Raw genomic sequence first — 12,572 nt, forward strand, 5'->3', positions numbered from 1 at the left:
TAGACACAGTAAAAAGAAGGAACAAAAATTAGAAAAGTATTTGCCAAACAAATCTCTTGCCAAAAGTTAAGTTCTTTCGGAGTTCAAAACAGGAGGGAGCTTTGGTCTTATGGGAGAATCTGAGTGTGAATCATATTACTGTTAATTTTATTTAAATGCATAACTATAACAAATAGTGGTATAACACTTTGCCTCAGTTTGTCTTTCTGCGAAGTGGGAAAATGCAAACAGTCTCTGTAATACTGATTCCAAAGTCTATAATAAAGTATTTGATAACTTTCAATGCTCTTGCATTTATTCAGTCCTGTAGATTTGGTGTGACTGATTTTTCATTTTTGGTTGGCTCTCTTGATGCCTCATTTTCATCTGCCTGACTCCAAATTATCCTCAGGATGCAATTTGTCCAGAAAAAGAGAATCTCCATTCATCTTAACATTGGCCCGAGTAAGACACAATCAGGATGGTAATGTGCTTTCATGAGAAGGAAAAAAATCCCACTGCTACACTGAATTTCAAAGCTATACTAAAGAGACGTGAACTTTCTATGCCTGTCGATCATATCTCACTACATCATTGCCAAAACTAGAGACACTGACTTATGAAAATGTTTTTTAACCATTCAGTTTAGGTAATTACCCACGACTTTGGCTCCCATCAAAGTTAGCTAAAGTTTTCTTCTGTTTGAAGTCTTTACCCAACATGCACTTTAAAAAAAATTATATATTTCCTTTATTACATTTCAAATGTTATCCCCTTTCCTGGTTTCCCCTTTGAAAGCCTCCTATCCCCTCCCCAGTCCTCCTGTTCACCAACCAACCCACTCCCACTTCCTGGTCCTGGCTTTCCCTTATACTGGGGCATAGAAACTTCACAGGGCTTAGAGCCTCACATCCCATTGATAACCGACTAGGCCATCCTCTGCTGCATATACAGCTAGAGCCACAAGTCCCACCATGTATTTTCTTTGATTGGTGGTTTAGTCCCTGGGAGCTCTGGGGATACTGGTTAGTTCATATTTTTGTTCCTCCTATGTGGCTGCAAACCCCTTCAGCTCCTTGGGTCTTTTCTCTAGCTCCTTCATTGGGGACCCTGCAACACGTATTTTCTCATTAGACTTTTTGCCTTGGAAGTTCTACAGCTACCTCAAAATGAAAAAGGGTTGGAACTGAGCTCATTATATTTTTTTGTATCTCCTACCAAACTCCTCCCTTCCTCTCTCTTTAAAAACCGACCCATGTGCATTGTCTCTGGTATATAGTTACCTAATTTGGAAATCTGGTCATCGTGATGCCTCTTCACTTCATTTCATTCTCTAAGCCTAACTAATTAGTAATCCCCATTGAGAGTACCTCCTTAAATGTACTGAAAATTTCCCCCTGTTCCTATTACTGCCTTAGTTCAGTTTTCCTGATCTTCAGGCATACCCATCTGCCAACCATTGTCCATACCCCTGGTACAGAGATTATTAAAACCTTAAAATATGTACTTATCCATCATGTAATAGAGTGCATTCATTATTGATAAGGCATACAAACTATGTGTTGGTTGGCATTCCTATATTCTGTGAGAATTTTTTTCTCTCTCATTACATTTTTGTTTGCATTCCCATATCTGGTCATAACCAAAAATGTATAGTTTCTTCCACACTCTTCCCTTCTGCTATGATTTTGCGTGTATTATTGTCTCATATCCTGAATTCCCTCTTCAGTTTTGTCTGAGGGAACTAACTTCAGAACTCACTTTATGTCTTCCCTAATACTCCACCCAGGCAGAATTGGTCACTCTCCTCTGTGTGTGCCTGTACTTTGCTTTCCATAGTTCTTTTGTAACACTCATCACACTGTATGATAGATTTTCCCCACTTCTCTATCTTCCCCATTGTAATATGAATGAACTCCTTGAAGGCACGCCTTCTGTCTTACTCTTTTCTATATTTTTAGTTCCAATCCCCATGGCCAAGTTTTTATAAAGTACTCAGTAAATGCTGAAAATAGGCTTTGAGTCTCTTGTAGTTTCCTTTTTCAAATTTCAATGATTTTGCAAACCTGCTGTGCCTGGGCAGAAAATCCAAGGAACATGTACTGCTGTGCTAAATATCACAAGTCAGTCCAGAATGAGTCAGGGCAGGTGAAACATCCATGTTGAGAGAAGGCATGAAATGTGTCAGACTGACAAATGAATGGATACAGTTATACTGTATGCCCTTATTTTTCCTCTCTTGCTCCTTGATATCTATATCCCCACACTATCTGTTATTCTCCCTAAATGCTTCCTGAAACGTCTTCTCCAGTTCTCTTCCAACTTCCAGCTCTACATAAGAAACTATTGATCATTCTGAGATCGGAACATTGCTGGTAAAAATAAATAAGAATATAAAATATGCATGTCAAGGCACCAATATATTCCTATAAAGGGAATTTCAGGAACTAGAAATTCCATCCATCATATGGTCTTTGGATTTCACATTTAAATATGTTTGTATTCCCTCCCAGGGTGACTCCAGCTAGCTTTTCAACACATGATTTACAAGAGCAGCTATAAGTTTACATTCCACGAAACTGATCTTTTATTACAAAACTGTGGGATAACTTTATGGTCACTGCCTTCTTATTAAGCTGTTAATAACTTTATTAGTCAGTAAGGACATTTCTGATGATTTAGAATAATTATTTCAATATGATTAATAGAACCGAATTTCATTTCCCTCCAAAACCATTTAAGTGTAGTGTGGTCAATACCTCAATTTTAATGAAATGGGAGGAGGTAAAGGAAACTGTAATGGTATTTGCATAACATCATTGAAAAGAAATCGACTGATGATTGTCAGCTGAATATCTGACCAATGAGAGAGTATGATACATTCGTTAGTAATTGAGGAAACCACTGTTTAGTATGTCACTACTTCAGCAATTCGTGATAGGGTCTACTATTCAAAAATCTTTCCAATTATTGGCTTGGAAATATGCGATTTACTATTAACATCTATTTGCACAGGTAGATCTCCATTTTTTATATCAATATAATGGTATAGTTAACAACTGCCCTCAAAATGACATGTTATTACCAGGCTCCTAGCAATTTAAAACCTAAAGATGGCTATTCTAGCCCATTCTTCTAAGCCTGCAATTCCACAACTCCCCTTTTCGATTAGAAAGCCCAGTACTCCATCAAAAAAGAAGAATGATTAAAGGAAATAAAGCATAAGGCAATGTACTTTCTGATTACATCTCTACAATTGATGTCTTGCTTTCATGCAAGGTACTAAAGTGCCCATGTACTGAAATTACCATTTCTGTTTAAAGCTGAAGCAATCAAAACAAAAATGGGCAAACCCCTTTTGTATTGCCCTGGAAAAATAGATCATTTTGAAGGGTGTTTTCGTTGTTTCAAGAATCTGTTTAACCTTCCATTACACAGAACCAGGCCATACCATCTAGCAACAATGATTTAACACCAATTTTTCTGCAAAAGGTTGCTGTGAAAATATTTTGTTTATGTTTCTGGAAATTTTGATCAATTACTGCTGCTTCCTTTCTAGTTTATTCTGCAATGCATGCTTGTTTTGAAATGGGACGACACACATTATTTATATGAAGGCCAACTTCTTTGGGACTGGGTGTTTTAGTAGACAACGAAATATCACTGAAGGTGACACCTTTTCTTCCCCAAGTTTTCCCTTTCTCTGCTACAGAAAGAGCCAAGTTTACACTGTTATAAAGTAAGCACATTTTAAAAACATTATACTCCTACCTTTCTGCTACCTTGCTCAAAAGTTCTCCTGAAGCTAATAAACAAGTTTTAAAAAAAGATTCCCATTGGAAGCCAGTGGGTGGTGCTTTATGCTGATTTCAAAGGAGAAACCATTTTTCAGACTTATGACCAACAAGGGACACAATACATATTTCTCTAACTACTTGACTGAGAAGGGATGAACACAAAATGGGAGAGATGCCAGTGTGATCAATGGCACTTTGTTTCTTTTCCCAGTAAAACCAATTGTTGACAAACCACTGGCCTATTTGGGAGGCTAAGGGAATTTGCTATTTCTGATAGATAATAATGTGCAATTAGTATCGTGGATTGTTCTAATATTTTTTGACAATTAACTCCTAGTAAACACTAGAGGATGTTATAAAAATATGGTTACTCTCTGTAATTAATAATAATTTTAGAATATGTACTCTGTTCAATCATCAATTATATTTGGAGGTAGCATTGTTGAAAGCCGCACATTTCTAGTGTTCTTGTCACCATAAAAGCAGACGCTGTCTATGTACCTCAGGTTGAGCGTTTACAACCGTTTCTGCAAAAGCTCTGGTTAATTGTCAGGTAAATATAATTGTGGTCCCTGAAATGACAAATAGTCTGAATACAGTGCCTATTGGAAACTACCCACTGTGTAATGATTGGGGAGCCAGAGAAAAACTGAAACTAGAGTGGCAGCAGACATCCAATCTAATTATAGGTGTCTTTTTAACCAGCAAGAGGAAATTGGAGGAAGATAGATTCTTGTTTCTAATCTACTATCTGTCTCAGATCAAAAAGGCTGGGTGCCTAAAGAGTTAGGCTTTTTCGTGAGAGAAGCAGAGTGGCGGAATTTGGAAAGACATTGTTCCTGCCCTAATCAGTCAGAAAAGATCATCTGACCTGAGGGGGAAGAACATTGCTTTCTAAATCGGTGTTCCATGTTCTGAACTTCGCTCCCTTGCATTTATCATTCTTGCTTCTGAAACTGCCTTTGTGGGTGGGATTTTGACTTCAGAAACACCCGAAGACAGGCATTTGTATGCAAGGTCAAGCTGAAAGGCACTGACAGGGCTGGCTTCAGTTCTATTTCCTGACATGTGGAGCCTGTTCTTGGTGAGAAGCACAACGCTTCCACACAAGAGATGGTCAGTGAACAAATGTCCTTTGGAGGAGAGGAAAGAAATAATCCAAAATAGTAAGGGTTCCTTCTAATTCAAAATGATCAGAAAGGTCGAAACAGAGCAGATTTAGTGAGGCTGCTGGCAATGCAAGAGATATTTTTGTTGTGATAAAATATTCCATATGTGGGTTTTGGTGATCACAGCCCAAGTAGAAATTTACTAAGAATCATTTAAGAGTGCACTTAAAACGGGTAAGTTTTATGATGTATAAATTATACTTCAATAAAGCAGTTCAAAATTCTCAGAAGCAACTTCATACCTAATTACCTAAGAAGTAATTATGGGTGAATTAGGAATGTAAGCAATGTGTGGTTCCCAAAGCCAGCTTTCTGAATGGCTCCCCTCTCACAGCATCAATGTGAAGCAAATGATAGGAAGATACAAGACCGGGAGCACGCAGCTGGGGGCTGGTTCCATTGAGGTCATTTCCCACTTTGTGTTTAATGTCAATGACAGGCGTTTGAAAGAGACAATCCATATACGCCAATAAAAGTGAGTGGAAAAGAAACGGTTGCTTAAAATGTCAAACTCTTTCAAATCAAAACAAAAAAAAATACCCTAATAATTTAATAAGTGGCATCTGCCCTTTCGTTTTTGTACTCTGAAAACTGTGGCTTTCCTTTTGACAACTGAAAAAAAAGTTGACATTTTATGTCTGTGCTTGAAGATTTGCTATACATTTTTTTTTTGAAATGGAACTTAGCATCTTTCTTCAAGGGGAAGCAGAAGGTGTACTGGTGACATATAGTAATGGATTTGTTCACCTGGGTCTCACACAGGGACTAGGATAGGATTTGCCATTCTATTGGTGGAGCAAATCTGGTTCTCTTTGTTCATCAAAATTTCTATGTAGCTGTTTTTCACTACATGTACAAATGAAGTAAGATCATGGTCAGAATCATAAAATGCAGCTCTTGGCATCACAAAATAACTCATATTTATCCCACAAATGTAGGAAGAATAGAAGGATGGCCGAACTAAAGACATATTTCTGCCTTCTGGAAATGCAACCTGAAATATATGTACTAGTATAGGTTCCTTTAGAAACTACCTGTTTAGACAGAGAGCAATATGATTTTCTTAAATTTTTTTTGTGGTGAAAAGTTACAAGTAGAATATGTTTGTAGGAAATCTGGAAAGAAATTCTAAGGGCCAGTTTCCAAGTGGATTGGGAGAGCAAGCAGAGGCCCTTGAATGAAGCTGTCATGACCAGAATAGAAAAGTCAGGGTGAACTGGGTGGACATATGTGATCCTTTCTCATGATTGAGTCCCTCATTCACTCAAGGCTTCAACCACCAACTAAGAAGATGTGGTAAGAGATGTGCGTGTTCTGAGCCTGAAGCAGTAAAACAAACTCGACATTAATGTATAGAGTACCCACAAGCAAATGTATTAATTAGGTGAGTTTTCTCTTACACTTCACCAAATTTTCAACAACAAATGAGTACTAAACAAGATTAGGAAACTAGTATTAACACAAGTTTTAAAATTATCTCACCACTTTGAGGATTAAAAATATGATGCTTATTCAAGGACCAGCCTCCTAGGTTAGATGCATCCATCTCAAAGCCCTGCAAAACGACTGTCCTTTGTTCCCAGAGAATAAATTCAGGGCACATCTCATATTCATATCCCACAGACACTGCAAAAGAAGAGTTAATAGCATATTAGAAAATTGTAAAATATTTGGCTCATGTTCACATTGGTTGATAATTCTGTGATCCTTGTATCAGCTAATGATTTCTGATTTGGGGTGGAATTTCACCTTCCACCTGGCATAGTATGGAACTGTGCTTAGAATGGCATTGACTCTCTGAGAATTCCATGCACAGAACATAATCCCTTAGTACTTTTACAAAGGTACAGGAGAAGGCTGGTTTTTCACTTCTCTATATTGCAAAATGCATTCAGGAAATGGACTTTGGAGTACCGAAACACTTATGCAAGACTTGAGTACATATGACACTAATAAAATTGATTTAGTTCATTCATATATTTTCTGTACTAACAGCCTTTACTTTACCGAGAGGCCCGAGTTTGCTTGGAGTGCTGCAACTGTAAATCCTACTTTGTAAGGATTATGCTTTCACTTTTGCATATAGAGTACCAATGGGACATCACCCAAGCATTTGGCTTCAACTCCTATGAAGCACAGATGTTGTGCATTAAATGTGGAGCCCTAGTATGCCTCTAAAATGGCAAGTACAGAATGTGGTATCTTAGATGTCTTTGCCCTACTGAAATATGTATAGCCCAAGCACACCAAGCCATGGCCATTTTCTCAGCTGGTGAATCTGCTTACCTGTTGGAACCCCAGATTTCTGCCTTCTGAATTTCAAAATGCTTTCTAGCACCTAAATGTTCTAGGTCTGAGAATACTGGCTCATTACTCTGCACACCCCAATGGTGCTTTTGCCTCACTGCCAGCTTAAAATAGATCCAGTTAGTCTGGCATCTGATACTATCTAGTATCAGCCTCTACTAGATCTTTAGATAACTTTGGAGAGCTCTGTTTTTCCTCTCCTATTTGGTTATAACATCTGGTAAAGTGAACAAATAGACAAATCTTTAAAACAATGGAAGAATAACAAATCGTAAATGAAAAAATGAATGCTAATCATTTTTGTTTACTGCCGTTATTATGTAGTCAGGAAAACAAATTTATTTGCTTCTCTCTCTCTCTCTCTCTCTCTCTCTCTCTCTCTCTCTCTGTATTCCATATGGAGAGAAGTCAAACCATCCTTAAGATTATGAGAATACTCGACTCTAGTTTTATAAATGCATGGTCAATCTGAAGTTGCAGGTTACATTTCTCTTTCTTTCTTTCTTTCTTTCTTTCTTTCTTTCTTTCTTTCTTTCTTTCTTTCTTTCTTTCTTTCTTTCTTTCTTTCTATCTCTCTTTCTTCCTTCCTTCCTTTCTTTTTTTTCTTTTTTTTTTGTTTTTTTGAGACAGGGTTTCTCTGTGTAGCCCTGGCTGTCCTGGAACTCACTCTGTAGACCAGGCTGGCCTCGAACTCAGAAATCCACTTGCCTCTGACTCCCAAGTGCTGGGATTAAAGGCATGCACTACCACAGCCCAGCTGCAGGTTACATTTCTTTTGGTCTCTCAATCCAATAAAGTTTAGGAGTAGGGAATCACAATACTTTTCACTGGGTGTGGCTTATGATTTGAAAGACCCTACAGTTGACATTAAGTTTTCTTCTATTGGTTCTGAAACCCTTTATATTGTTATAGGGAAGGGAATACGCATTTTTATTTTTGTTTCACTGGATGTCACAAATTATATAAGCAATTCTGTGTCACTGCACTTCTATCAGCCATCAGTTGTTTAAGACTCATGGGAAATAACTTTTTTGTGTATGTGGTGAATACACATTTGTATATGTTTGTATATGTGTAGAGCCCAGAGATTGACATAAGTGTGCCTTTATAAGTAGCTCTATACCATATTATTTTCAAATTTTAAAATGATCTTTTATTTATTTGTTGGTTTAATTATTTTCTTGTTGGTTTCTTTTATTGTATCTACATGTGCCTGTTCCAACTATACATGTGGACTTTAGAGGATGTGAAAGAGTCATTTTTCTCTCTCTACCACTTGGTTTCCATCTATCTAACTCAGGCCATCAAGCTTGGCTACAACCAGCATTACTAACTACGCCATTTGGCCAGGCCCACCCTTAGTTTTGGTGGGAGTGGTTTTTCAGTGAACTCGAGCTCATCAGTTCAGCTAAACTGGCTGACTAGAAAACCCAGGATCCTCTTTCTTTATGCCCCCTTTGTTCTGGGATTACAAATGCATGCCACCACATGTGGCTTTTTACATGGGTTCTAGGGATTGAAGTCAGGTCTCCATGCATGAACAACAGGCACTTTATCTACTGAGCCACCTCCACATTTCTGTAAAGTTTTTATTTTTTTTATTTTAGTCTCAACCAAGCAACATTCTCAAGAGTAATCAGTGGGCAGGGGCAATTACTAATCATAAAATGAAGATAATGTCTCAATGGGAATCATTCCAGGGCTATTTGTATAATTCTGTTTTTGTTTTTTTTCATGAAGATAGGTGTAAAATCTCTCATCTAAAAGGAATCTCAAAGGTTATCTCTGGTTACACTTGTGTTGTTAATCAATGCTGTCTACAAGCTTCCTGGTACTGGCTTCATTATAATTCTTCAACTGGCTAAAACAACCACAAACAGCTGATTTTAGACTAAGTAAAGAAAACCATCATCGCTTCTCTGTCTTTTGGATAAGATCAAATGTAGAAAACCATTGACTTTTAGATCTGCTGTTAAGTAGTTTTGGGGTCCCAGACAAGTTCTTCTTCATCTCTGGGAGTTGGGCTCTTCATTGGTATACAAGTTGGGAGAGGGACATTAAAAATGGTCCTTATGATTTTATGGGTTATGACATTTTTACTTGGGAATCTTGTGAAGAATATTATGTATAGTCTTCCTAGAAAACTGCAAATATACACAAATGTACCAATTTAGATGGTTAGTTATCGTAATATACAAGTACTATTTCTGGATTAAAGAGACATGTATTAAATAATTCTTTTCATTCCCCATTTAGCATTAATGCTGTATGATTCAAATTTTCACTCCTTTTGCATAGTACTTGGAAAGTTCAACTTTACAAATATTACAATGCATCCCATGTTGGAAAAATCAGGTGGTTAGAGAATGTTGAATACAGTGACATGGTTTCTGCTTCTCTTGCCAATGTTTAAAAGTCTTGATTAATAAATAATCACAACAACAATTGCAAGTTTCTTTAAAGCCATCATCTCGTTCCCCACAGTATGCCTGGCAATTATGGGATCTGCCTTCTGTACAATGTAAGTCTGGTAAGCTCCCCTAGAATCCCTTCTCCGGAAGGTGATTGTGCAGTTTTGCAAATAAGCAGTGTACCTTGGTGACCTCTGATGATGGTGTGGAGCCTGCTTTTCTCCTCTCAGTAACAGTTAAAGACCATCCTAACTCGGCAGCAGGAAACACTTACATAAAGCATCAATTAAACAGTTCTCAAATGCAATGGTAATGAGACATGCAGACTCTTTTTACCTCCTCCTATCTGCTCTCTGAATTGCTCTCTAGCCCACAACAAAAAAGTGCATTGGCTGCAAACCCCACAATTATATTACTTTCTTCCCCTCCCCAGTCACAGCAAATAGCAACAAGGCATCCACTTAATAAGTTCCTTCTAATTTTTATTAGATTTACTTTCTTCCGAGAAAGCTCTATGAGCTAATAAAGTTATAATTTATACTTAAGACTTGTCCAAAATTCCAACTGACTTTAATGAGAATGGCTGTGTGTTGGTGTATTTTTGTGTGCAACTCCTTGCTCATAGTAACAAGGCAAGGTTTCTTTCTGACAGCAGCCTGCTTTAGCATAATCCTGGAACTTAGAATTGGCTTCTGAGAAGGAAAAGTTTCACTCTATGATGCTGAACTGCTCTCAAAAAGCAATAAATACAAATATGGCAAGAGCAGCAGCAGCGCAATCTTCAGCTTCTCATGAAGCCATGCACTGCCATGCACTAAAGCTCCGGTCTTTTTGTATAATTAAATATAGGGAAAGGGGATTTATATTGGATCTAGTGCTAAAAATGCTAAGCTTTGACACAACATTTTGCTCAAGACCATGAAAGTTGCCATGCTAAGTAAACAGAGTGGACCATGACCAGTTCCTGGCCTGTTCCCTATAGTATTTGATCATTAACACAGTGCTGTATAAGTCACAGATACAGCCTCTGGCACTCTGAAGTGAGACTAGCAAAGCTAGGATAATAAGAAAGAAAACAATAATTCAACAGTATTTCAGAAGGACTATAGAAATGGTTTAGACACAGGGTTTGGCACAGGGCCTCGTGTTGGTGTGAATATACTAAAAAGGCAGTTGAAAAAATCAATGTGGAAGAATAATTTCTTTGAGCCATGTGATCCCCTTCTTTGTGACACCCTTAATTCCACCTAGAGTTCTGTCTTTCTGTATTCTTTGCCTCACATTCATGCAGAGACAATAAGCAAATATTTGCTAAGCACAGGTCACTGGTTGTCATGATACACATTATTGCAGAGGGCTGTGTCTTTTAGTCACAGGGGCACATGTCTGACTTCATTGTTAGTCTTCTTGAAAATGTTACACTGGCTTATAAAGAAGATTGAATAAGAAAGACTAGCTTGTTCTCTCTGAGGCATTAAAAATGAACAAACAAAACCAAAACCTTCTTAATGTTCAGTCTATATGGGCATCATCACTTTTTTTTTTATCACAAGTGGACTATAAGAAGCCCAAAAGGGGGGACTGGAGACATGGCTCAGTGATTAAGAGTACTGGCTTTTCTTCTAGAGGACCAAGGTTCTATTCTCAGCACCGACATGGCAGCTCAGATCACAATGGTTTGTAATTCCAGTACCAGAGGATCTGACACCCTTGCACACACATACAGGCAGGCAAAACACCAATGCACATGAAATACAAATAAGTGAAAATAAATAAAAGAAGACTAAGGGGCCATACTATCACTGACATCCAGTGTAAGGACTGTACCATTCATCTATAGTGGCAAGAATAAGGGATTGACAGTAAGCAGCCAAGGTAAAGATACAGTGCAACGAAGGCGATATGTGAAATAGGACAAGATTAAAGCAGATGGTTTTCACTAGCTTCAGGCAGAGGCTTCAGAATCCATAATGCTTACGTTTACGAAAGTCATATATAATTAAAAGTAGTCTGGTAGTCACTGGAAACAATATATATGTTACCTTCATGAACTCAAAATACATCTAGAAATAATTCGTAAACATTTAAAAATAACTAAGAAAATGAAAGTTTTTTTTTTCCGAGAGAAGTCATTTAATTGAACAGTAAATATTTCATTAAAGCTCTGATAAAGCAAAACCAGAAAATGACACAGAATACCCACAGAACCAAAGAAAGGCCATAACAACTGACTAAAATTATGTTGCTAAAGTGTTACCTACTATAAGTATGTGCTCTCAGAGTTGTATTTTTTCCTATTCTCTAGTAATTTATTATAGTACTTGATTTGACACACTGATAGCCTAAAATGCTTTGTTTATATATAACTTCTAATTTATTAAGACTGTCTCTATCAGGTAATGAGTTTATATTGAGTGCCTTTTCAGGATTTGCAAAATTAGTCATAGAGTTTTGTTTTAAATTAAATTTAATTCTTTTACTTATTCACTTTACCTCCACTTCACTACCTTCCTCCAAGTCACCCCCTCCCACAATCCTTAACCCATCCCCCTCCTCTTCTCCTCTGAGAGGGTGGGGCCCCCTGGGTATTCTTCTACCCTGGCATATCACATCAGACAAGGCAGTCCAAGTAGAAGAACATTTTCCACATACAGGCAAAAGTTTTCAGGATAGCTCCCTTCCCAGTTGTTCTGGACCAACATGAAGACCAAGCTGCACATCTGCTACATATGAGTGGAGAGGCCTAGGTTCAGCCCATGTATGTTTTTTGGTTGGTGGTTCAGTCTCTGAGAGCCCCAAGGGTCCAGGTTGGTTGACTCTGTTGGTCTTCCTGTGGAGTTCCTATTCTTCCAGTAATCCTTCTGTCTATTCTTCCATAAGAGTCCCCAAGCTCCATCCACTGTTTGGCT

At 37.8% G+C, this 12,572-nt stretch overlaps 1 protein-coding gene across 8 annotated transcripts in view; it reads right to left on the reverse strand.

Moving 5' to 3' along the window:
• Tenm1 (teneurin transmembrane protein 1) overlaps positions 1 to 12,572 on the reverse strand; it is a 901,303-nt gene that overhangs the window by 129,842 nt on the left and 758,889 nt on the right. For all 8 annotated transcript variants that reach the window (XM_011251006.3, XM_006541491.4, XM_006541492.4 and 5 more), the window contains one exon: positions 6,428 to 6,571. In XM_011251006.3, the coding sequence (XP_011249308.1) occupies positions 6,428 to 6,571 (144 nt within the window). The remainder of the gene's footprint in view (positions 1 to 6,427; positions 6,572 to 12,572) is intronic.

This window comes from Mus musculus, chromosome X (genome assembly GCF_000001635.26).
Source record: "Mus musculus strain C57BL/6J chromosome X, GRCm38.p6 C57BL/6J".
Classification (NCBI taxonomy): Eukaryota; Metazoa; Chordata; class Mammalia; order Rodentia; family Muridae; genus Mus; species Mus musculus.